Consider the following 26,077-nt stretch of genomic DNA (forward strand, 5'->3'; position numbering starts at 1 on the left):
ACTAAAAGAGGGCAAAATTTTTTTTGTAACAGCATTGCAATTTAAAGGGTTTATTCACTACACATTGTGACATAATAAATCGAATTTCCACTGACCAAAACTGAAGCTATCTTAGATGGCGAATGGTGGTGAGACAATCTTTTTAAGTCCACCTTATAAGTTATAAAACAATTTACAATAACAAAGATAAAAATGATTATTTGTTTTTAGATAGGAAATCGGTAACATAAGAGGTAATATCAGAGTCTTATTTCGTATATCACAATCATGCGTAGTAACATTATCTCTACAGTAGTATTTATGTGCCTATTACCTAGTTCCATACTTTCCCAAAATTTGACAACGGTAAGAAAAATTCGTGTAGTTTAAGGCAAAATTTGAAATAAGTAATGAATTATTCGAATTAATATATTTTAGATAAAATGTCTTGACGAATTTACTAAAACAACTTCAGGCACGGCATATTGGAAGTTTAAAGGCATTCCTTATGCAATATCTGAAGACCTACTGTGCCTAAAATCAAACGATCAAATTTTATTGCGCGTGTGCGATACAAATTATGGACATTGGATGCCGGATGTGATAGAGTGCAAAATGAGTATGAACAAAAACCTGCACTGCCCTGATGACCTTTTTGAAATTCGAGACGTTGGTAACGTTCCACTTTGCTTAAAAATTTCCACTGAAGCTCAAGCGTTCAATGAACAATTTTGCTACGGCTCAAATATAATTATTCCTATCGATTTAACAAACATAGAAATTTCTACAGTATCCAAGTTTTTGATAAAAAATAATATTTATGATTATTGGCTGCCAATACGTCGAAAAAACGAAGTAATGCCTTATGAAGTACGTTTGCCAGGAAAATCTTGGAGAAAAGAAATAAATGAGAGTTTAATACACTTAAAAAATAAACCCAATGAGCACTGCCTAAAGCATACTATAAGTAATAAAACAGCAACTTACTTTAAAAACCAAATAGTATCTGAAGACTGCAATGCTTTTTTAAATGCAGTGTGCATTTTTAAGTCGGAACTGATATCTAATGCTGGATGTCCGAGCGGCTTTGGAGCTTTAGTCTATCACCCGTCAGTATGTTATGGTATTGACTGGAAAAATACCACTTATGAACACGTTGATCTAAAAGAGTACTTAAAAAAACGAAATTGGCTTAAACGGATTTTAGCAAAGTATGCCTCAAAGAAAAATCAAAACGAATATTTCAAAATTGATTTCTTTTCTCACCACTTGACAGAAAAATATGTTATAATAATGAGTCTATCTGAAAATTTCCAAATTGTTAGCAAAGGCTTGAAATGGATTCCCACTTTAAGCAAAAAAATTGCGAAGACAAGTAGTGCTATTGAAATGGTATTGGAAATAGATGACATCTCTAAAGCGCTAAGACTGGTGATTTATAATCGAAAGTATTTATGGGTAAATAACAACTCTTATGTTGGTGCTCAATGTTTTGCATTTTTAGAATATGGAACTGTAAAAAAAGCCAGCTTGGACCTTGTTTGGGAGAATCAAGAACAATCTTATTCAATTCTTAATGTCAATTTAGTTTCAAGCTATCGCACCGAATATTGGTGTGAAGGTCACAGCATTTTTGAGTTTCAGCTGGTTTCCACCCGGTTGTTGGTAGATTTTAATAGAAACACAGCGCATGGTTTTGTTATACGTTGGAACGTCTCATGTATAAATTCAAAGTTTGCATATAATTTGTGTGATGAAGTAACCGGTAAAAATTTAAGAAACCTTTCAGAAAGTATATACGGAAACAGCGATCTAGGTCATCTTGTCATACACGATGTTCGAATAATGAATATGGAATTGCTCAAAAATATGTGCGTTGTTTTATGGATTCATATAATTGCGGCTCTCAAAATAACAGCAGAAAATGATGTCCAGGAACTTGCCTTTGGGGACAATGCCCCCAAGATAACAAAAAAATCATTTGCCTTTATGCAAATTAAAATTACACTGAACAATTTCTTTTTTAGTTTCATTAAAAACTCAACTTATCTCATACGTAGTACAGATTATTGTTCTTCAGAGAGTTCGTTTTCAAACAAAGGACAGTGGACTACAACGCGTATTGGAGAAATCGCTACGACAAAGAAATTGTGTATTCAACAAAATGGCATGCCTTATACTCGAATATGTTTAGGCGATTTTGTTCATGGAGCATATTGGAAAGAGTTAACACAACCAGTCGTATGTGAAAGTCCTAAGTATAATACCAAAGTATTGCATAATTTGATTAAAGCCAAAATTTTTAAGTCCTTACCAGAAAAGTCCTTACAAAATGTGAAAGACATAGTTGCAAATAGTAAAAATAATCTAGTTCCAGCTGATATCTTCTTTATTTCTAAAATTATTCAATCAGTGCTTAAAACCCATTCATCAAATTTAACGCTTCGACAGACATATGAAGAATCAAGTAAATGGAAGAATGCATTTTCTGACATTTTCGATATATACAATATTTTAATAGACATTGACTCTAATGTTTTAAAGAAGTCTTCTGAGCTAAACGCTACAAACAAGTTATTAAGATCATTTGAAAGGTATGTCGACACTTTATCAACTAATTTGCCTTTTACTGAAATAGATAATGGTGAAGAACAGTTTGTCTCTGAGTTACAAAGTGAAACAATAAACTATGATGATATTGGAGTATCAGTATATATTTCAAAATATATTTTATATTTCTCAATCAACCCAAGTATTGCCAATGTTTCTGGAATAGCCTTGTTTGCAAATAAAAAGAGAATAAATAAACAAAAAAAACTAAAGGGAGCATTTAAAAACGAGCATTACCGTTTTCTTCAAGTAAATCATGACATTACTGATGTTGTTGATGAGCCTGACTTAAAACTTGGTGTATACTTGCCAATAGATCTAATAGGCACCTTGAAAGCTTCAACCAATAATATAAATGACGTTATTGTTGTTATTAAGGTATACTCAAATGACCAACTATTCCAACAGTCTGTTAAATCTTTACTACTATTAAGTCGAATAGTATCTATATCAATACCTGGGTATAGTTCAAATCTTCCTGTACCTGTGCCAATTATCTTTCGCAAATCTAAGAACAAGGAGGTCAATACGTCAGGTTCGTGTAAATACTGGAACTATGACAGTTGGATCGATAGTAAAAGTATGATAAACCATTTCGAAAATAATGAAGGTAGTGCGCTATGCCTTTTAAGGCGTTTGGCACCAACTGGATATTTTTTAGAAAAAAATAATTCTAATGAAAATTACTTAATAATTAATAATTCAAAATTAAATGGTAATATTATTTATGCTATTTCACTTACCAGCTGCCTATTGACGTTTATTGGCTTTTGGTTTTACAAGTGTAATTGTAGACAACTACTTAAATTTATCAAATATGATTTTAAATAGTGTTTAATAGGCGAACACTGCTGAGCGTTGAAATAAATTTGTCATTAGTAGTATGTTCTGAGCGCCTGAACTATATTTTAGATTAAACTTTTTTTTTTCATATAATCTATAAATAAACGGTCATTAAAACAGCACAGAGGTTTTGTACTGACGACACCAATGATATGGCAAGAAGGCCTCTTTTTGTGCGCTCGACCAAATAATATACCTGATTGCTTAAATATAGTCTAACATGTACATTCCTTGAACAGAGTCTATTCGTATAACCGTTAAGATCTGGGAAATTTTAAGGCATAGAAGAATGATATAAAGCATGATCTCTAAGCCAATTCTAGAGATGCCAAAAAACATTTGTCACACAATATTCTCCACGCGTAGTATTTTCATATTATTATTTGTCTTGCCGATTTCTATCGCTACAAAGCCCTGTATAGACAGGGATTAGTATTTTTCATGGCATTATTATTTAGAAGATTTTAAAATATTGTCATTTTAAGGCGTGCCATGGTCAATGGTCAGAGAGTTATGAGCAATAAATATAACCGGCGCTAGGTGGTGTTTGTGGACTATGCTGATACCAACATACAGTGGCGAGCAAAAGTGAGTGCATGTTCATAACTCTCGACTTTCATCATCTATAAAAGCAAAACTAAAGCAGGTAATCCAATAATTTTTTTTATTTTTGTTTACCTATCCTATTTTAACAAATAGGACAAAAAAAACCGTAACAATATGTATTCAGCGAAGACTTAGAAAATAAAAACCAAAAAAAGTCGCAAAAACTCACTTTTGCACGTTATAAGAAAATAAAGAAAAAATTAATTTTTAATATATTGTCCATAGAGCCATATTATAAATTACTTGATTTACTCGAGATGGCATACTCTCTACCAAGTTTTCAATGACTTCCTTGGAAATTCGGTTCCATTCATCTTGTACACGCTCCCAAAGATTGGTCATGTTTGTTGGGACTGAGTCGTACTGCCCGAGCCTTCGATTCACGATTGACCAAAGATTTTCAATCGGATTGAGGTCAGGACTTTGTGCTGGCCACTCCATCAACTTGAAATTTTGTTCACCAATCCATTCCTTGACAATTTTCGCTGTGTGCTTCGGATCGCCGTCTTGTTGAATAATAATATCTTCTTCCGAATACGCACATTTCTCCATAAAATTGGGAAGATGGGCTTGCAAAATATGCGGATAGTCCTCCTTTCGCATAATGCCATCTATTAAATGCAGGGGGCAGACTTGCCACTATGTGAAGCATCCTCAGACCATTATATTTCCGCCGCCATGTTTAACCGTTTGCTTCACATGGTGTCTTTGAATCCGTTCTCCGGATCTACGCCAGCAGTATTGTTTACTATCTGACTGGAAACGGTTGAACTTGGACTCATCAGACCAGACAACACGTTTCCAATCATCTGTGGTCCAATCTTTGTGCTCTCTCGCAAATTTTAGACGCGCCTTAACATTTTTTCGGATAATGCAGGTTTGTTTTTTTTAACAGCCGCTGCATATCCAATGTTGCGCAGCGCTCTTCTGGCAGTCCACTCGCTAACGTTTTTGTTTATGGCCAAAGATGCTTCTTTAGGTGTTAGCAGCCTATTTTTCTTCATCTGGGATATTCCTTATTCCTTAGTCGGGCATCTGAGTCCGATAATAATTTTTTGCGACCTTTCTGTTGCGATCTGGATGTCACATTTCGGCGTTTTTGAGCTGCAATCACTGCTTATACCGAGCGAAAATTGTCAAGGAATGGATTGGTGAACCAAATTTCAAGTTGATGGAGTGGCCAGCACAAAGTCCTGACCTCAATCCGATTGAAAATCTTTGGTCAATAGTGAAACGAAGGCTCGGGCAGTACGACTCAGCTCCAACAAACATGACCAATCTTTGGGAGCGTGTACAAGATGAATGGAACCGAATTTCCAAGGAAGTCATTGAAAACTTGGTAGAGAGTATGCCATCTCGAGTAAATCAAGTAATTTATAATATGGCTCTATGGACAATATATTAAAAATTAATTTTTTCTTTATTTTCTTATAACGTGCAAAAGTGAGTTTTTGCGACTTTTTTTGGTTTTTATTTTCTAAGTCTTCGCTGAATACATATTGTTACGGTTTTTTTTGTCCTATTTGTTAAAAATAGGATAGGTAAACAAAAATAAAAAAAATTATTGGATTACCTGCTTTAGTTTTGTTTTTATAGATGATGAAAGTCGAGAGTTATAAACATGCACTCACTTTTGCTCGCCACTGTATCTCAGTCTCGAGGAACACGCCTATAGTAAGACAAGTAAATGTCTTATATACACATATATATAAGTTAACAACTGAAGAGAGCAGCCAATATATTTGATTCAGCAACTAAGTAGTTTTACATAAACAATACCCTAGTAGCTAGTAGTTTCACACGAATAAAGCTGACGCGCCCAAAATGAAATCAGCGCTCCGCGCTAAGAACGTCCAGCAGCGGTAATCGGACACTGCCTATCCGGAGTGCCGCATTTCGGTGCATTGGAATGCTGAGTCGGCTTGCCAACCAGGACTTAATGGCGTGATGCATTGGAGCTAGGGTAGACTTATGGTTTTATATATTTTTGTACTCCACTTCTGTCCAAGATCCGAAAGATTACGCTTCAATAATAAAACATTGCTCCGGCTTTAGCCGTAATAATTTTGTCTATCACTGGTATAATTACTGAACCACAAGGCCAGCGATTAGGGAGGAAAGTAACTCCCCGACATAATCGTCTTAAGTAGACATTATTACAACCAGGTTGGAGTTGCACTGCAAGAAATCACGGACAGCCGATAACGCTGCTGGACCACACCGCAATCGGACGATAAGAAGGAAGTAGTTCATCGCGACAAAAAGGGCAGTGAGGTAACAGCACAACCTGTTACGACACCCCGCACCTATACTTAATTGGCGCTCAACCTAACAGGCTAGTTAAGATACAGAACATGTAAGTTTGATAAGTGAACTCAAGGGCATACCCTGCAGTGATATTTTACAAGAAAATCTAACCTAAGTAAATAAAATAAATAAACAGTTAAAAAAAATTACATCCCTTTTATAATTTATTCTCCTTTGCATGTTTTTGAAAAAAGAAATTTCCTACGGCTCAAAATTTTTTTTAAATCAACCAGAATTATTTTTAATTTTTGTCAAAACCTTGTCAACTTTCATTCTATTTCTTGCGCAACGTAATTTCGTTGTCTCTCAAGCCGATCAATTGTTGAGCCGTTAGCCAGGCTTTAGCCCAGCAAGAAACTAGACAGAAACTATAGACAGGCTGATAAAGGCCTAGCAAAACAACATCCAAACTTGTAACCCAGCTAGGTGAAACCGTATTTTTGAGGTAGGAGAAGAGGTATTTGTTAAAAACAATAAAAGGTTAGGAAACAAGATAACTCCATTATGCACGGAACAAAAAGTGCAGGCAGACCTGGCAACGTCTTTTCTTATTAAGGGGACGGTGGTCCATAAGGACAACCTCAAATAGATTCCCCCACTTCTAATTTGCTAGTAAGCCATATTTTTTGATAGTAAGACAGATTTATGTTAAAACACCGAGGTCTCACTCTACGTTTGGATTGCAGGTTCGCCCCCACAACGCTCATCACCCTAGCACTGGTAAATGCACGGATTACCGAATTTTCTCAAGCCAACTACATCCCAGTCGTAGATGTGCTGGTGTTTGAACAATGTGACTACTTGAGGCACTCGAGCAACCTTTCCGAATTTATTAGTATGGTAGATGAGACAGAATAATTGTCCGAGTCTTATGCGCAAATTACTAGACGTTGATACAGATCATCTGAGAACCTTGTTGTCCGTTTTAAAAATACACCACCGAATGGCGAGAAGTTTAGATTTCCTGGGGACAGCTCTTAAGGTAGTTGCCTCAGATTTCTTGAAAATCAGGGTGACAGAAGCTTAGCTAGTGGACTAAAATTTCAGGCAGATTAATATAAACTCGGAAACTCAAAAACAGATAAACAAGCTAACCGACACCATTAATAAAATTATCAAAGCCCGACAAAACGATTTGGTTGACACCCCACATCTGTACGAGGCACTGCTAGCAAGAAATAGAATGCTGACAACAGAAATACAAAATTTAATTCTCACTGTAACATTGGCAAAACATGGCTAACATAGTAAACCCCACGATCGTTGATCATGCCGATCTGAAATCACTTATTGAACAAGACACCCCAATAGTTAGTTTATTAGAAGCCGCTAAACTTAGGGTTCTCCAGTCCGATGAAATTATCCATATACTAATAGCCTATCCAAGAGTCAAAGTCAGGTGCAAGAAAGTCCTCGTCTACCCGGTATCAGAGAGTGTGAAGAAGACACCTTTTCGGTCACCGAGTGCACGGAAACCACGCATAACACCTTCTGCAAAAGATCACGACGCGAAACCTGTGCCCGTTCGCTCCATGCGGGTACCACGGCCCAATGCCATACTCAACCCAGCCACCTAAGATCAGTAATGCCTGTAGATGACGGCATCGTTATCATTAACGAGGCATCAGCCCGCACCAGCACGGACGGCGGCCCAGAGGTGCTCGTCAAAAGAACGCATTTGGTAACCTTTGAACGATCAGCTACCATCAACGGAACGGAGTTCGTGAATTTTCGAAAAACATTGGACATTGAGTAGCCTGGCGTAGTAAGATCACCACTACTGAACATTGTCGGCATTGACCGGTACTGAGCATGACCTTGCTACACCGCAGATCACCACTACTTAACATTGTCGTCCATGACCCGGTACTGTACATGCCCTTGCTACACCGCATGAACAACGACAACCTGCGCTTTATCCAAGGTTTCAAGAACGAGGTTGACGCCGCAGACTCCCCTAAACTTTGGTTCATGGCTGAAGTTATCTTGAACGTTGGTCTAATTGGTTCACTCATCCTTTTTTTGGTACTAAGGAGAAAACGAGCCTTCGTAGAAATACAGCGAACGATTGATAAGCTTAATATAACCGAGGACGGTTTCAAATCTGAGGGGGGGATAGTTAATATATTTGAATCAGCAACTAAGTAGTTTTACATAAACAATACCCTAGCAGCTAAGTAATTTCACACGAATAATGCTGACGCGCCCAAAATGAATTCAGGACTCCGCGCTAAGAACGTCCAGCAGCGGTAATCGGACACTGCCTATTCCGAGTGCCGCACTTTGGTGCATGGGAATGCTGAGTCGGCTTGACGACCATGATTATATGGCGTGATGCATTGGAGCTAGGGTAGACTTATGCTTTTACTTGTACTCCACTTCTGTACCGAAAGCTTACGCTTTGATAATAAAACATTGCTCCGGCTTTAGCCGTAATAATTGTAATCACTGGTATAATTACTGAACCACAAGGCCAGCGATTAGGGAGGAAAGTAACTCCCCAACATAACCATCCTAAGAAGTCATTATTACAACCAAGTTGCAGTTGCACTGAAAGAAATCACGGACAGCCGATAACGCTGCTGGACCACACCGCAATCGGACGATAAGAAGGAAGTAGTTCATCGCGACAAAAAGGGCAGTGAGGTAACAGCACAACCTGTTACAACACCCTGTACCTATACTTAATTTATTTACTTTTTATGGTCGGGAATGCTTCATTCTACCTGATTTACCTATAACATACTTTTCAAAGAATCTAGTATACCCTTTAATAATACATAATTTTTCTCGAAAGACCCTTTTTCGGGTTCAGGAGTCTTAAGGGTTCATGTTACGGCGAATCAAGATTTCTTTACGAATTAAAACATACAAATTTATTTCAACGCTACAGAAGTATATAAGTAATTCATAAGCACTAGCTTAATATGAAAATTTAAATATGCATCGCTAAATATTAAAACATTTCAAAAAAATTAATTTTTAATATATGTAAAATTCAACTTTACCGCAAGTACCAAAAACAAATACGTACAATACGAATATATTGGAGGAGAGACTTTAACGATGACAGTTTTTGACGGTTTGTGGGCGTGGCAAAAAGTTTTTTGGCAAATCGAAAGAAAATTTACGAGACTAACAAAAATGTAAAAAAATATCAAAACATTTTCAAAAGTGTGGGTGTATCAGTTTTCGTCGGTTTGTAGGCGTTTGGGAGGGCGTGGTAAAAAGTTCTTTTGCAAATCGATAGAAATTTACATGATAAATAAATAAATACTAAATATATGAAAACCTTTTTCCAAAGTGTGGGCGTGGCAGTTTTGGGCGGTTTGTGGGCGTTAGAGTGGGCGTGACAAAAAATCTTTCTGCAGATCGATAGAAATTTACAACATTAATAAAAAAATATCAAAACATTTTTCATGCATGTGGGCGTTGCAGTTTTGGGCGTGGCAACATGAATCGACAATCGCTGCTTCTATGTCTCTGGAGTCTGCCTGCTTAATCTCAACTTTCTAGCTTTTATAGTTCCTGAGATCTCGACGTTCATACGGACGGACAGACAGACGGACGGACGGACAGACGGACGCTTCCTTCTGCCTGTTACATACTTTTCAACGAATCTAGTATACCCTTTTACTTTACAAGTAACGGGTATAAAAACAATTACTTAATTCTATAAACATATGCAAATTATTTTCTAATATTTTCTGTGGGCATCGATATTTCTTCCATTAAAGGGTGACAACCTTGTCGTAAAGATCTAGTTTAACACACTTTCAGTCCGAACATTTTCATTTTTCCATATTAATTTGCAATTAAATAATTAATGCCACTTTAGGCAAAAAAAACTCTCCGCCGATGACGAATGGCTTAAGACTTCGGCACTGCGGTGATAAAAAAAACTCTAGCAATGATGAGCTTTTTTCCCCGTTTTCGGAAACTTCGGGCCGTATCTCCGTTAGGCAAGCTTCACAACGCACTGCTGTTCTTTTTTTTCCACTTCCCAGGCTGGCGGCTATAGCACTTACGTTTTTCCATTTATCGCTTATCACTAGAGTTGTTGGCTTTGCTTAAGGCCGACTGAACTTAATGACGCCTGAATGGGAATACCCCACCCCACATAATTGGCGGTAAAGTCTCGGATACCAAATTTCGCTCGTTATACTCGTTGAATATTTTTATTCTTATTTCGACGACATTTTATTTATGGCAGATTCAATTACCCAACATAAAGAACATCTTCGCAACGTTCAAGAAAACTTCACAGACACGGCCTTTGCGTACACATGAACAAATTTCAACTAGGTCAATCAGAACAACGTTTCTTCAGCTATATCATTAATAGTAATGTAATTAAACCACCAACCGATTATGTCCACCTTGTTCAGAGCCATGCTTGCAGGTTTTTGGAAAAAATTCGTAAATTTAATAAAATTAAATGAGTATCGTCGATGTATCCCGCATTTATCCCACATCCCACATCCTTGTAAAAAAAGTAAAAAAAATTATTAACGCCAAATCGGAACGAATTCGGAAATGCTTATCAAATTCGACATCTTAGCAATATATAGCATTTATAGCAGCCCAAACAACTCTATCACTATTTTTTCTAATAGGATGACTTCTGCGTTAGGACGAGTATCATTAGTACTAATTGTCGTAATCGAATTACAGAATAATCATAATCATAAGCGCCTTGTTGCAATTGCACCTCATAACAGATAGTTTTTCTATTAGATCCGCAATCTTGACATCTGAGGCCCTCTTTGTGGCAGCTTCAGCACATGTGCGCCATGGCTGCAACCCAGCTGCCTTTATCCTCGGAAAACACTTTGCAATCTTCCCACTCCTCGGACAACTAAGCGACCTTTATTCTAAGTGGAATCCCCTTTTTGTTAACCCTGCGTTTTCCCTACATCTACGAAGAAATCGACGACAAATTGCTCGCAATCTTTCAACAGTTCAAACTTGCAGATTAAAATCTCGTGCCTAAGAACTTTGGAATCCCTGTTTTTCTCGCTGCTTTCTATCGCGCATGGCCTCCCTGGCGTTACTACTCGAATAGTTACCTTTCAGTTTGTCTGTTCTGGGGCAAATACAATTTTATGATCCAGCATTTGCTGCAAAGGATTAGGGAAACCCAGTAAAACCTAATCAGATCTATTAATATTAGTAAAAGATTTACAAAAATTAAAGATACATAAAAATTCAAGATAATGCTTACATAATATTACAAATTATAAAGGAACTTCAAAGTGTAATTTTAATATTTATTAAACATATAATTATTAGAATGATCCATTATTCAAATAGACCCAATTGTTGTCTCAAATGTAGAAACCTTGCTGCCGGTAACGGTTTCGTCAGAATATCTGCCTGCTGCATATCTGTTGAAATATACTTAAGAAAAATTAGTTTCTTTTCAATCTGTTCTCTCGTAAAGTGATACTTAATATCTATATGCTTGGTTCGTTTGTGACAGACTGGATTATTCGCTATGCTAATTCAACCTTGGTTGTCTTCATAAATGTTTATTGGTTTATTTAACTCAATCTTAATTCCATTCATAAATGATTTCAACCATATTGCTTCTGTTGATGAAGCTGCAACTGATTTCTGTTTCATGGTACTCCAACATATCAAGCAATATTCGAATACTTTAAAAAGAAAACGGTAGTACTTCTTCTATCTGTCTCACTAACAATATTTTCATAATTCATATTTTTGACAAAAGTCAACTTTAAATTAACAGTACCTTTTAAATACCTCAGAACTCTTTTAAGGCATTGCCATAGTTTTTTTATTATTATTATTGGTGTACCTACTTAATATGCTTATTAATGTACTTAAGTCTGGCCGTGTGCACAACATTATATACATCAGACAGCCGATCAACTTCGACATGGTGCGTCGAATATTTCATCTGAATGTAATGCTGTGTAATCAAGTTTTCTTGGAGCAGACTACTTCGATGTGGAGAACTTTGGTGTCAGAGCCGCGCCACCAGTCGCAGACAGCGACAACATGCGGGCCCAAAGAACACTCGAGGACACCACGGTGAGATTAGGTCGAAGATACCAGACAGGATTGCTCTGGAGGATGACCACATTGCACTGCCACGAAGCTATGAGATGGCGTACAATCGGCTGGTCAACATCGAAAAGAAGATGAAGCGCAACGGGCAGTTCGCACAGGAATACAAAAGGATTATCCAAGATTGTGTAGCCATACGATACGCTCGACGATTAGGACATCGTGAAACCGCTGTGGAAGGCGTCAGGCATTGGTACCTGTCACATTTTGGAGACGAGAACCCCAACAAGCCGGGGAAGATCCGACTGGTCTTCGACGCAGCAGCGAAGGTAGGCGACACGTCGGTAAATTCAGCACTGGCCAAGGGTCCGCAACACTACAAGCCCTTTCCAGCAAATCTCTTTAATTTCAGAGAAGGTGCAGTCGGAGTCTGCGGTGACATCAAGGAGATATTTCACCAGGTGCTGATCCGGCCAGATTTTTGTGGCGAGATGTGGGTCATGACGTTTGGGGCAGCGTGTTCACCGAGCGCAGCTCATTACGTCAAGACTTTGAATGCCAGTCGGTTCCTGGATTCTGACTCCCCAGCAGTCAAAGCCATCAACGACTACCACTACGTCGACGACTACGTGGATAGCTTCTCGACGGAGGACGAGGCTATTAGCGTATCTACCCGGGTGAAGGAGATACACGCGGAAGCTGGATTCGAACTATGTCAGTATATTTCCAGCTCGCCCACCGTGGAGGAGTCACTTGGACCACCTAGACGCATACAGAGCATCGGATGGGGCGAGGCTCAGCAAAAAACATTATGAATGCGGTGGCAGGCAGCCACTGACGAGTTCCGGTTCAACGTGAGATACCATCGAGTTCCAGCTAGCGTCTTGGATCCCTACTAAGAGAGAATTTTTAAGTCTTGTGATGTCAACGTTTGACCCTCTGGGATTCCTCTGCTGCCTCATGATAACGGCCAAGTTATTGTTGCGAGAGGTTTGGAGGCAGAAGATTTCCTGGGACGACCCCCTTCCTGAAGAAATATATGACGCGTTTACGAACTCGCGTCGCAAAATGAAGAATGTGGAAAAATTCAGATGCTCTCGTCATTATTTTTGACCTGGTGAGGTGAGGTTTGTGGACGCCAGTCAGTCCGCATTTGCAGCGGTGGCGTATTGGAGAGTCACCTACGAGGATAACGACTTGCGAGTGAGGTTCGTCTGCGCTAAGACGAAGTGCGCTTCATTGAGAACCATGTCAATTCCACGGTTGGAGCTGCAGGCAGCAGTTCTAGGGACGAGGCTGATGGATGCTGTCAAACAGGAACACAGCGTAGCTATCAGGGACGTCATGCAATGGACGGACTCTAAAACAGTGCTGCGATAGATCGGTAGCACCCATCGCCGATATAAACAGTTCGTCGGCAACCAGATCGCGGACATCTTGGACCGACCGCCGACAACGTGGCGGATGACGCGACTAGAGCGCGAGCCAGCGTGGATCTGAGCGAGAGTTCACGGTGACTGAGAGGACTGGTCTTCCTATGGCAGCCAGCGCACAGTTGGTCAGGACCTGCACCAGACAACAATGGAGGTGTAGACGACGAGGAAGAGATGCCGAGCGAGTTTGCGCTTGTCGGTACGAGCGATGTATTTATTTCGTTTCAGAGATTTTCGAGCTATTCTCGGCTGTTGAGGACCACAGCTTGGGTATTGAGGTTCACGCGCCGATGCCGTGGACAGAGAGCTGATCTCGACAAGTATGGCCTCACAGCGACCGAGTGCGAGGAAGCTGAGTACCTATTGGTTCGCCCAACGAGAGGCGTTCCCTGAGGAGATGCGAGCCGCAGCGAAGAACGAGATCGTCGCCAACACAAGCGACATTCGAGGGCTGACGCCCTACGTGAATGAAAAGGGAGTCCTACAAGCATACGGTAGGATCGACGACGCGCTGTGCATGCCGTACAGCGCCAGGAGGCCGATGATCTTATCACACCGACACGTCCTGGCGAGGATGATTGTACACCAGGTGCACGAACGTATGAGGCATCAAAACACGGATGCCACGATCGCAGAGATTCGGAAGAGGTTCTGGATAACGAAGCTGCGACGATTACTAAAAGGAGTGATTTCCGAGTGCAGCGTATGCAAGCTGCAACGAGCGCGGTCGGTGCCGCCGATAATGGGACCCCTGCCAATGGATCGTTTGGAGGCATGTGGGTGGCCATTCAAGTACACAGGCCTGGATTACTTTGGACCGCTGTTGGTGACAGTGGCACTCCACAAGGAGAAGCGCTGGGTCGCTTTATTCACATGTCTGACGACCAGGGCGATACATTTGGAGCTGCCACTTCGTGGGAGCCGTCAGAGAAGCCAGGAGAAGCCGGATACCCCTGGTGTGGTTGAAGGTGTTACCAAGGAATGCGCAACAGGCAAGCAGTGGCGAGTAGAGAGATTACTGAGGGACCGCTTCTGAAAGAGGTGGGTCTTGGAGTACCTGCCCACACTTACGCGAAGAGAGAAGTGGTGCCGGAGAGAGAAGCCGATTCGTCGAGGGAACGTCGTCTTCGTCTGCGATTCGGCTATACCGTGCCGAGAGTGGCGCAAAGGCATTGTGAAGGAAGTCTTCGCTGGAGGTGACGGAATGATCAGACGTGCCAGGGTGCGCGTAATGGTGAACGATCGGCCCCGTATGATGATTCGCCCCGCTTCGAAACTGGAAGTTTTGGACTTAAGTGAAGAGGTTCTTCACAGAGGTCGGGATGTCGCTGGTCGAATTTTATTATCGATAGTTTATATTATTGAATATGGATTTTTGACCCATGAAGAAGTGGTCATATTAAGTTTACCGATCGCCGCCACATTTTGCGAGCTTTTTTATACATTGGGTCAGGGATTGTAGGAGGACACACTGCGGCGAGCGATCAATTATTTGGAATATTTTAAGTCTCACTGTAACCCTTCTCAGAATAAAATCACCCATACCTACTCGAACAAGCAGTCGGCGGGTTGGTTTTTTGCAACTCCTGGATGGGCCAACGACAACACTACATCATCAACATATAAAAGTACATATATATTTTTAGACATATTTCCTTTGTCTATAATATAAATACAGCGATCTACTCCGCTGCTAACCAAACCAATTTCTTTTAATACATCTTCGAACACTTTGAACCAGCATCTAGCTGCTTGCTTAAGGCCTTATGGCTTTATTTAGTTTGCAAGCTGTATTCTGATTATGTACTAAGCCTTGAGGAACCTGCATATAAATATCCTCTCTTAGAACTCCGTTTAGGAATGCTGTCTTTACATCCATTTGATAAATTTTTAAACCATATTGATTTGAAAGTGCCAATATGAAACGGAAACTAGAGATTCGCGCAACCGGCGCAAAAGTTTCGTCATAGTCTGTCAAATATTTTTGAGTGAAGCCACGCGCCACTAACCTGACATTATACTTTAATAAATTACCAAATTCATCTTGCTTTACTGTAAACAACCATTTACTATCAACAATATTTTTATTATCTAGCCTTTATATCAAGGACCACGTGTTGTTTTCCAAATGAGAATCTAATTCATCACGAATTACCCTTTCCCAAACGACTCTTTCATTTCGATGCTTAATTTCTTCAAAATTGCTGGGTACATCATTGAAACATGTGTACGCGTTCATTAAACATTTTTCTATTAATCTATAAGATAATTTTGGTCTACCTTTTATTCATTCACTTCTTCTAATTTCTTTATTCTCTATTTGTGAATTCTGTAGTTTGTCCCCAGAATTATCAACTGGATCGGCATTCTTAAGATTTGTGGAACTTTCACTAGACTGTATATCCGATTCAAAATTATCAGATTTCTCATTTATAGACTCATCCATATTTTCGTCATCAATTTTATTTTGCAAACAAGAGTCTTCAACCTGTTCTGTACTTTCAGGTTCAGATAGATTGTCTTGTGATTGCTTGACACTATCATCTACAGATCTAGTATTTAACATATTAGTCATTCCTCATTTCCACATTTCACAATTTGAGACCATTCGGTTCGTATCCAAAAAGAATACACTTAATCGATTTCTAATCGAATTTGCGTTTTCTCACTTTATTAAGTACATAGACTGTTGATCCGAATATCTTCAGATATTTCTTGTCATGCCACATTTCATACGGCGTTTTTTTATATTTTGCAATGCTCTACTAGGGCATCTGTTTATCAAATAAGTTGCTGTTAAAACATCCTCACCCCAAAAGCTTTTTTTCAATTTTGCTCCCGTAAGCATTGCACGAGCTTTCTCAGTTATCGTTCTAATCATACGCTCAGAAACACCATTCAATTGTGGAGTGTGAGGAACAGTTAAATGATAGCTGATGCCTTTTTCTACACAAAATTCTCGCATTTCATTTGATAAATATTTCCTACCATTATCTATGTAAAGATTTACAACTTTTGCATTGAAGTGAGCTTCGCCTTTGGCAACAAAATCTTTAAAAACTGAAAAGACATCTGACTTGTGAGGATTGTGAGGAATATTCTTGCTGAATAACACACCCTTCAGTGTAATTTGATTTCCAGAGCTTCTGAGTTGTACTACTCCTTTAACAGTTGCGTAAATGCATTCATTACGCTTGGCAATTGAAATCTCCACAGGTGTTTCCAGGTTGGTGTATTCAGCAAATAGTTCGGCATCTTTTACAATATGGTCGGAAGCACCCGAGTCTAGGATAATCAAAACATCGCTCTCTTTTTCCTTATCAACCACTTGCCTCATTATAAAAGCAAACCCACGATCTGGCTGAGCTGTCGCTACTTGAGCTTGCTTATTTTGGTTTTCCCCGTTTTGGTTTCCCAGACTTCTTTTAAAAATATAATAATCTTTCTTTAAATGCCCTGGTTTGCCACAATGATAGCATTTTGGTTTTGGTTTAAGCTTATTTTTAAAAGACACTTTAGAACCCTTAAAGCTCACTCTTATTTTGTTTTCCTTAACTTGATCTCGTGGTCAAGAAGACGAGCTTTTACGAACGCTAATGTAAAGTTACCTTCTGATAAAGTTTCTATAGCCGTTAAACTCCGTCATAACTTAAAGGATGGGTCAAAAGTAAATGTGATATCTTGTCCATTTCTTCTATCTTAGCACCCGACGCAATAAGCTCTGCTATCAAGTCATCAAAAAAATACAAACGACTCAGAAGACAAGTGTCGCCCTTTAACTTCAATGCCAGCAACTGCTTCCGTACAGAAAGTTGCGAAGCCAAGCTTTTACGTTCATAAATGGCATCAAGATTTTAAAAAATTTTCCTCTAACAGAGCTCTAATTCGAAATTTCCAAAATGAATACTCATCCCCGTTAAATGCCTTTATATTCCGTTTTCCTTTTTCCATATTCCTTGTCTGATAAATTTCGGCGTCTAATTATACCCGTTACTCGTAGAGTAAAAGGGTATACTAGATTCGTTGAAAAGTATGTAACAGGCAGAAGGAAGCGTTCCCGACCATATAAAGTATATATATTCTTGATCAGAATCAATAGCGGAGTCGATTTGGCCATGTCCGTCTGTCCGTCCGTCTGTCTGTCCGTCCGTATGAACGTCGAGATCTCAGGAACTATAAATGCTAGAAAGTTGAGAATAAGCATACAGACTCTAGAGACATAGACGAAGCACAAGTTTGTCGATTCATGTTGCCACGCCTACCCCAACGCCCACAAACCGCCACGCCCACACTTTTTAAAAATGTTTTGATATTTTCAATTTTTGTATTAGTCTTGTATATTTCTATCGGTGTGCCAAAAAAACTTTTTGCCACGCCCACTCTAACGCCCACAAACCGCCCAAAGCTGTCACACCCAGAGTTTTGAAAAATGTATTGATATTTTTTAATTTCTCTATTTGTTTTGCCAATTTCTATCGGTATCCCAGAAATATGTGTGCCACGCCCACAAACCGCGCAAAACTGCCACGAAATATTCGTATTATTAAATACACCTATTGAAATATTATTGTTCTGCCTCCACGAAAAAAGCACAATACAAATATCGGTTTAAATATTATCTTATTATATAATTTTGATCTGAGAAATGCTTTATCTGAGTAGCTGATATATCTAAGTAGCTGATATATGATGATAAATAAATGAAATCATATCTTGTTTTGCGTTTCTTTCCCACTATTCAATAATTCAATATATATTGATCTAGTGTTGAAAAGAATTTTAGTGTTAAATCTCGCTCTTAGCTTCTCTCTCTCTTAGAGCTCTTTTCCACGTTTTTTACAAGTGCGTGGCAGGTTAATGTTAGAGAGAGACGAACGTCTTTGTTGACACTTTGAAAATTGAAATCGATGCGCACTCTTTATAAAGAGAGAAACTCGGTTTTTGAATATGTCTAAACTATTTTCTTTTGGTAAGATAAAAGTTAAATTCTAGAAGCTTGAAGTTTGTTTTTCCTATGAGCTGGCAAGCGCTACAATCAATATATATTGATCTAGTGTTGAATAGAATGTAATTTTAATAAGAGCATTGCTCTTAGATAATGTAAAATCTATATGGAAGAACTCGCTCTTAGCTTACGGTGCTTTCCCGCGCTTTTCTTGAAATTAGTAAATAGTAAAAGAAAATAAAGAAGAAGGAAGTCAGTCGAAGACTAAATTTGGGTATTATAACATCTTTTTAGAGCCGAGTGCGATTTTTAATTGATTTTTCAAGTTCGTAACTTTTTTTGCCAACCCATAAGTGTTAGGATCCATTTTTAACGTAAAAATTACATTTTTTACATTAAATTTTTTGCATAAGTTAACGTAAAAATAAATTTATTAATTACAACGCGGTCGTGAGTGCTGTTGCTGCTTCGAATGACGTCGCTGCCGTTTGGCCCGCTGCTGTCTCGTCGCTGCGCTCATTGCTAAGTATCAAATTTGTAGTTGATTTTTCTTTATTCTAATATCACCAACGGTTTTCTACCCATATTAATATAAGAACTGAGTCTTTTTAAAGGCTATTTCTTATATTTTTATCCATATACGTATTCAGCGTATATAAACATAATAGTACTAAAAGTTTAAGTCTTTTTAAAGACTTGCACTTATAATACTATTAATACTATTATTATACTATAATTATATAGTATATATAATATATATATATATATATATATATATACTATATTGAAATAATAATAATTGAAGACTGTAGTCTTTTTAAAGACTTCTTAACTTATTACTATTTATTTTTTCAAATTTAATCTTAATATAATATATTCTATAAATTTTCCCATTTTTAAAAGCGTACTCTTATATTTATTATTTCTAGTATGCAGCACTAAAGATTGGTCGATTATGAATGCGTACATTTAATATTATTGTTATATTCCGACTTTCAGAAAATGGGTTTTTGCCAGAAAAAGTGGGTAAATTTCCCATGGTGCCATGTAGGGGATATATGACATATATTATTACATATATTATTATTACTACATATATATTACATTTTCTCCACGGAATGTTTTCCCTAAAGTCAAGGTCATCTATTGTGACAATGATCCGTCATTGAACTCACATACGATTACGGCCATCATAGAAAACTACTTTGGTTTCCGATGGACAAGTGGAACGATTTTATAGCACCTTGGGGGAACTTGACAAGATGCCTTAAAATCGATAAAGACATAAGCCACTCTATCGTGTGTTTACTTTACTGGCCACTGCCACGTATAACAAATCTATCCATTCCGTCATCAAAAAGAAACCGGCCGATTTTATGCGGGCACAGCTAGATGACCCGCATTACGAAATTCAAAAAAAAACAAGAGAGAACGCTATAGTCGAGTTCCCCGACTATCTGATACCCGTTACTCAGCTAGTGGAAGTACAAAAGAGAAATTTCCACACTGACAGTTTTTGGTGGTTTGTGGGCGTTAGAGTGGGCGTGGCAAAAAAATTTTTGGCAAATCTAGAGAAATTTACGAGAATCGAGCTGAGAAGCAGGTTCAAAATACTGCTGCCCATAGGGAAAAGCGCTAGGATCCTGCTCTTCGCGCAGTTTAGCAAGCTGCCGATACTAGGCGCCGTTCTATAAGACGGCAAATAAGAGAGAGTCGAGCTGTAGAGCAGGTCCAAAACACTGCTTAGCATAGATAAAGATGCTTGGATCCCGCATTTCAATCGGGTGAACAAGCCGCCGATACTCGACGTCGTTCAGAAAGGCGACAAAACAGCGAGAATTTGATAGGGCTAATAGAGCTAGGGCTATGGCCGGTAGGGATCGCAGGGCAGTCGAGCAGGCGAGAAATACACTTGCTCGACGAAGCGCACGATTAGCTGCTCGAATATAAGTCAAAGAGTTAGTCATTACAGAAGCCTCAGTGATAATAGGGAAGCAGAAAATCTTCGGAATGCACTTTGACGTCCGGAAATTAGACTGATTGTAGCTCAGGTAAATAGATTCAGGTAGATTAGATTCAGACCTATTGAAATAGAAGCTCACATAGCAACATTTAATAGGAATGTTAAGCTTGGCCCAGATCAAATTTGCTATTGTTGCTAAGGATTGAGGTTCCCCAAGCAAATACGTAAGCATTCTAGGTCCTATTTGGAAGAACATTGCGAGTTCAGGGAAGAGATATACTAAAATGCAAGACATCTTGCTTTTACTGGTAATCCTTCTAAAGTTTTTCAAGACTTGTCATAGCAACATAAAAGCCGGCCGAAAGCCCAAAGGGGCCATTTCAAACGGCTTAGATTTCCCAGAAATTCATAACTCTTTGATCGGCTTTACTTCCTTGGAAGAACTACTGATTTTACCTCGCTTTCCATTACAGTGGGTAACGAGTGTCAAAGTGCTATTTCAAGGAGCAGTTGTCAATGTCCCTATTCCAGTAAGAAATATCGTGAAGTCTCTTCCACGAGCTTTCAATGAGGCTGAGGTTATTCAAACGAAGAATGGAATATGGACATGATTTCATGGCCGAATCCATACGGCCTTGCTGGCGCTATTAGGTATTTAGTTAATACTGAGCTTTATAGAAAGCCCAATGTGTCAGTTAACGAGCAGTGGATCTCTGACTTCACATCCTATACTGTTCCATTCCTAGCATCTCAAGCTGATGTAGCCTTTGTAGAGGGACAACTAGCCATACAGCAGGAGGATGGAAATTCGGAGGCGCGTAATTCTGATCAGAATACAGAAGCCGAAGAACTAAATCCTGGAGGACAAGAAACTTTGCTTGAGATTAACCAGACACATAATGTAGGAATGACGAGGTGAGGGCCAAAAGCCTCTCGACGTAATTCTCGATGCTGATTCTGAAAAACTGGCATTCCCTAGCATATACATATGCTGGCATAAAAAGACCATCTTCAGAAAGCTACACAACCATAGTTAGATCTGAACTTAGGGATGTAGATAGACGAGGTTGTCGAAAGATAAGTTATTCTTCAATTATTAGAAGTTGGAATTAATAAAAATACGAAATAATATTTCAACTTGCTTACGTAATCGGAGTGCCTCCAGTGCCATTACAGCTGCTAACGTCCTGATTGAAGATTTAATGGACAACCTCATTTGTCATGATGAGGGATATAGGATCCTTTGGGATACTCGCACGTCTCCTGCTCTCTGGGAAGATGAGAAGAAAAATGTCATGGCCATGATTCGCCAATTTGGGCTGCCAACTTTTTTCATAACTTTATCGGCCGCTGATCGGTGGCCAGAGCTGCTAGTACTGCTTAAGCGCAATGTAGATAGGGTTAATATAAGTGAAGAAGAAGCTTCAAATTTGCAGTTTAGGGAAAAGGCGCGCCTTATAAGAACAGACCCAGTGATGTGCGCTAGATATTTTGTTTACAGATATAGAGAAGTTTTAAAACTTATGAAAAAGCCAGGGGGTGTCTTTGGAAGTAATTTTGTTACTACCTATTACTGGCGAGTTGAGTTTCAACAGAGAGGTTCGCATCATATTCACTACATGTTTTGGCTGAAAGATGCCCCAAAAGTGGATTTAGGGAGAGAGTGGAGAGAGTGGCAAATGCAGTATCTCAGCGTAGGCGTAGGGAAGACTCGTTAGTCAGGAATGCAGAACAGGGCGTCAATACAGTGTCGCGAAGGTCGAGACGCTTGTATCGTCCTGTTCGTGCGATTGAGCATGAATCTAACTCTCAGTTTCGTTCTCAAAGGCGTCTAGAACCTGCAATTCGCGCAATTGAGCAAGCAGCCGATACTCGACGTCGTTCTGAAAGGCGACAAAATAGCGAGAATCGAGCTGTGGAGCAGGTTCAAAATACTGCTGGCCATAGGGAAAGGCGCTTGAATCCTGCTCTTCGCGCAGTTGAGCAAGCAGCCGATACACGGCGCCGTTCTGTAAGACGGCGAATTAGCGAGAATCGAGCTGCTGAGCAAGCATCCGATACTCGACGTCGTTCTGAAAGGCGACAAAATAGCGAGATTAGGGCTATGGAGCAGGAACAAAACACTGCCATCCATAGAAGAAGGCTCTTGGATATTGCAAATACCCTGCGTCGAGCACTGGCAAGAGATAGACAGGAACGCTTATTAGAAAGAGAGCGTGATAGGGCTAACAGAGCTAGGACTAGGGCCGGTAGGGATCGCAAGGCCGTCGAGCAGGCGAGAAATACACTTGCTCGACGAAGCGCACGATTAGCTGCTCGACAAGCAACGATCGAGGCAATTAGAAATGTAAGTCAAAGAGTTAGTCAGTATAGAAGCCTTAGTGCAAATAGGGAAGCAGAAAATCTTCGAAATACACTTCGAAGTCAGGAGATTAGATTTGATATTGCTCAGGAAAATAGGAGTATTAGAATCAGACCTATTAAAATAGAAGCTCACATAGCTACATTCAATAGGAATTTCAAGCTTGGCCCAGATCAGATTTGCTTTTGTTGCAAAGGATTGTGGTTCCCCAAGCAAATGAGTAAGCTTTCTAGGTCTTATTTGGAAGAACATTGCGAGTTCAGGGAAGAGATATACCAAAATAAAAGACATCTTGCTTTTGTTGGTAATCTTTTCAAGTTTTGCAAAACTTATCACAGCAATATTAAAGCCGGCCGAAAGCCCAAAGGGGCCATTTCAAATGGCTTAGATTTCCCAAAAATTCATAACTCTTTGAGGGGCCTAACTCCCGTGGAAAAACGACTGATTTCACCTCGCTTTCCATTTATGTTAATTATGTCAATAGGTCACGAGCGTCAAAGTGCTATTAAAGGAGCAGTTGTCAATGTTCCTATTCCAGTAAGCAATATCGTGACGTCTCTTCCACGAGCTTTCAATGAGGCTGAGGTAATACAGCTCCACCTCAAACGAAGAATGGAATATGGACATGATTTCATGGCAGAAACCATACGGCCTGCCAAAATTGCTGACGCTATTAGGTATTTAGTTAATACTGAGCTTTATAGGAAGCCCAATGTGTCAGTTAACGAGCAGTGGATCTCTGACTTCACATCCTATACTGTTCCATTCGTAGCATCTCAAGCTGATGTAGCCTTTGTAGAGGGACAACTAGCCATCCAGCAGGAGGATGGAAATTCGGAGGCGCGTAATTCTGATCAGAATACAGAAGCTGATGAACTAAATCCTGGAGGACAAGAAACTTTGCTTGAGAATAACCAGACACATAATGTAGGAATGACGAGAATTACAATAGCTCCAGGTGAGGGCCAAACGCCTCTCGACGTAATTCTCGATGCTGATTCTGAAGAACTGGCATTCCCTAGCATATACATATGCTGGCATAAAAAGACCATCTTCAGAAAGCTACACAACCATAGTTAGATCTGAACTTAGGGATGTAGATAGACGAGGTTGTCGAAAGATAAGTTATTCTTCAATTATTAGAAGTTGGAATTAATAAAAATACGAAATAATATTTCAACTTGCTTACGTAATCGGAGTGCCTCCAGTGCCATTACAGCTGCTAACGTCCTGATTGAAGATTTAATGGACAACCTCATTTGTCATGATGAGGGATATAGGATCCTTTGGGATATTCGCACGTCTCCTGCTCTCTGGGAAGATGAGAAGAAAAATGTCATGGCCATGATTCGCCAATTTGGGCTGCCAACTTTTTTCATAACTTTATCGGCCGCTGATCGGTGGCCAGAGCTGCTAGTACTGCTTAAGCGCAATGTAGATAGGGTTAATATAAATGAAGAAGCTTCAAATTTGCAGTTTAGGGAAAAGGCACGCCTTATAAGAACAGACCCAGTGATGTGCGCTAGATATTTTGTTTACAGATATAGAGAAGTTTTAAAACTTATAAAAAAGCCAGGGGGTGTCTTTGGAAGTAATTTTGTTACTACCTATTACTGGCGAGTTGAGTTTCAACAGAGAGGTTCGCCTCATATTCACGACATGTTTTGGCTGAAAGAAGCCCCAAAAGTGGATTTAAACAATGAAGAGTCTATGTTTAGTGTAAAAAACTTCATTGATCAGTTTGTAACTGTGGATGTTAGAAACCCAGATTTGGCTCCCTATATAGTGATTACCAAAAACATAAGCATTCGTGTCTTAAAAAAGTGCGGGGACAATCTATTTGTCGTTTCGGTATTCCATACTCTCCAATGCCCCGGACGGAAATATTAAATCCACTTCCCGAAGCAACTCAAAATTCTCTTCATCACGAAAACTTTAAAAAGGTTCGGGATTTTCTACTTCGCAATCATGGAGATGACATGATTAGCCATTTAAGCATATTTGAAAATTTTCTTTCTCACAACCATGTGAGCCTCAGTTACGAGGACTACATTTATGCTATTAGGTCTAGTTTGAAAAAACCACAGATTTTTCTGAAGAGAACATTTTTAGAAATTCAAGTAAATACTTATAATAAACACATTCTTTCTATGCAAAGGGCAAATATGGATATCCAGCTAATTTTGGACCCTTTTGCTTGCTGTAGCTACATTATTAATTATATTAACAAATCCCAACGGGGTATTTCGAAGTTAATGCGAGAAGCAGCTAATGACATTAGAAGAGGCATTCGACAAAAGCTACAGTATTTCGGTCACAAGTTTATTTCAGGCACTGGGATATCTGCTCAGGAAGCCGTGTATTGTTGTCTGGGAATGGCGTTGTCCGAAGCAAGTAATAAGTGCGTTCATATCAACACCTTCCCTCCAGAACAACGAGTTCGTATACTTAGACCTACACGCGACCTTCAAAATATGCCTCAGAATTCAACTGACATATTTCTGAAAGGATTGCTGGCTAGATACGAACAAAGAACAACGAGTTCGTATGCTTAGACCTACACGCGACCTTCAAAATATGCCTCAGAATTCAACTGACATATTTCTGAAAGGATTGCTGGATAGATACGAACAAAGAACAGATTTCCATGAAGGCCTGTGCTTAGCCGATTTTTCAGCAAATTTTGAGTTTTCGAAAAGCCGCAGAAGTACTCGTCAGAGGGCAAATAGTGACGATGACACTGAAGAAGGCAATGACGTGTTAGGTAATGTATATTTTCCGCTCCGAGATGGAAGCGGTTTTATTAGGGAAAGAAATAAGGATAGTATTATTAGGTATAGGCCCTTTAATATTAATACAGATAGGGAAAACTATTTTAGATCATTAGTAATGCTATTTTCTCCGTGGAGAAACGAAAAGGTAAATTTGATCCAAAGAAAATACGAGGAATTTTATAAGGAGAATGAGGAGGCTATTAAAGCCAACTTTGAAAAGTA

At 39.2% G+C, this 26,077-nt stretch overlaps 1 protein-coding gene across 1 annotated transcript; it reads left to right on the plus strand.

Moving 5' to 3' along the window:
* The first annotated feature begins 243 nt into the window (after positions 1-243).
* Positions 244-1,849, plus strand: LOC122625493. Its single transcript, XM_043805588.1, has 4 exons — positions 244-345; positions 418-1,190; positions 1,256-1,427; positions 1,484-1,849. Exons 1-3 carry the CDS (start codon positions 268-270, stop codon positions 1,284-1,286), a joined length of 882 nt encoding a protein of 293 aa, XP_043661523.1. The 5' UTR covers positions 244-267; the 3' UTR covers positions 1,287-1,427; positions 1,484-1,849.
* Positions 1,850-26,077: the final 24,228 nt, after the last annotated feature.

This window comes from Drosophila teissieri, unplaced genomic scaffold, assembly GCF_016746235.2.
Source record: "Drosophila teissieri strain GT53w unplaced genomic scaffold, Prin_Dtei_1.1 Segkk118_quiver_pilon_scaf, whole genome shotgun sequence".
Classification (NCBI taxonomy): domain Eukaryota; kingdom Metazoa; phylum Arthropoda; class Insecta; order Diptera; family Drosophilidae; genus Drosophila; species Drosophila teissieri.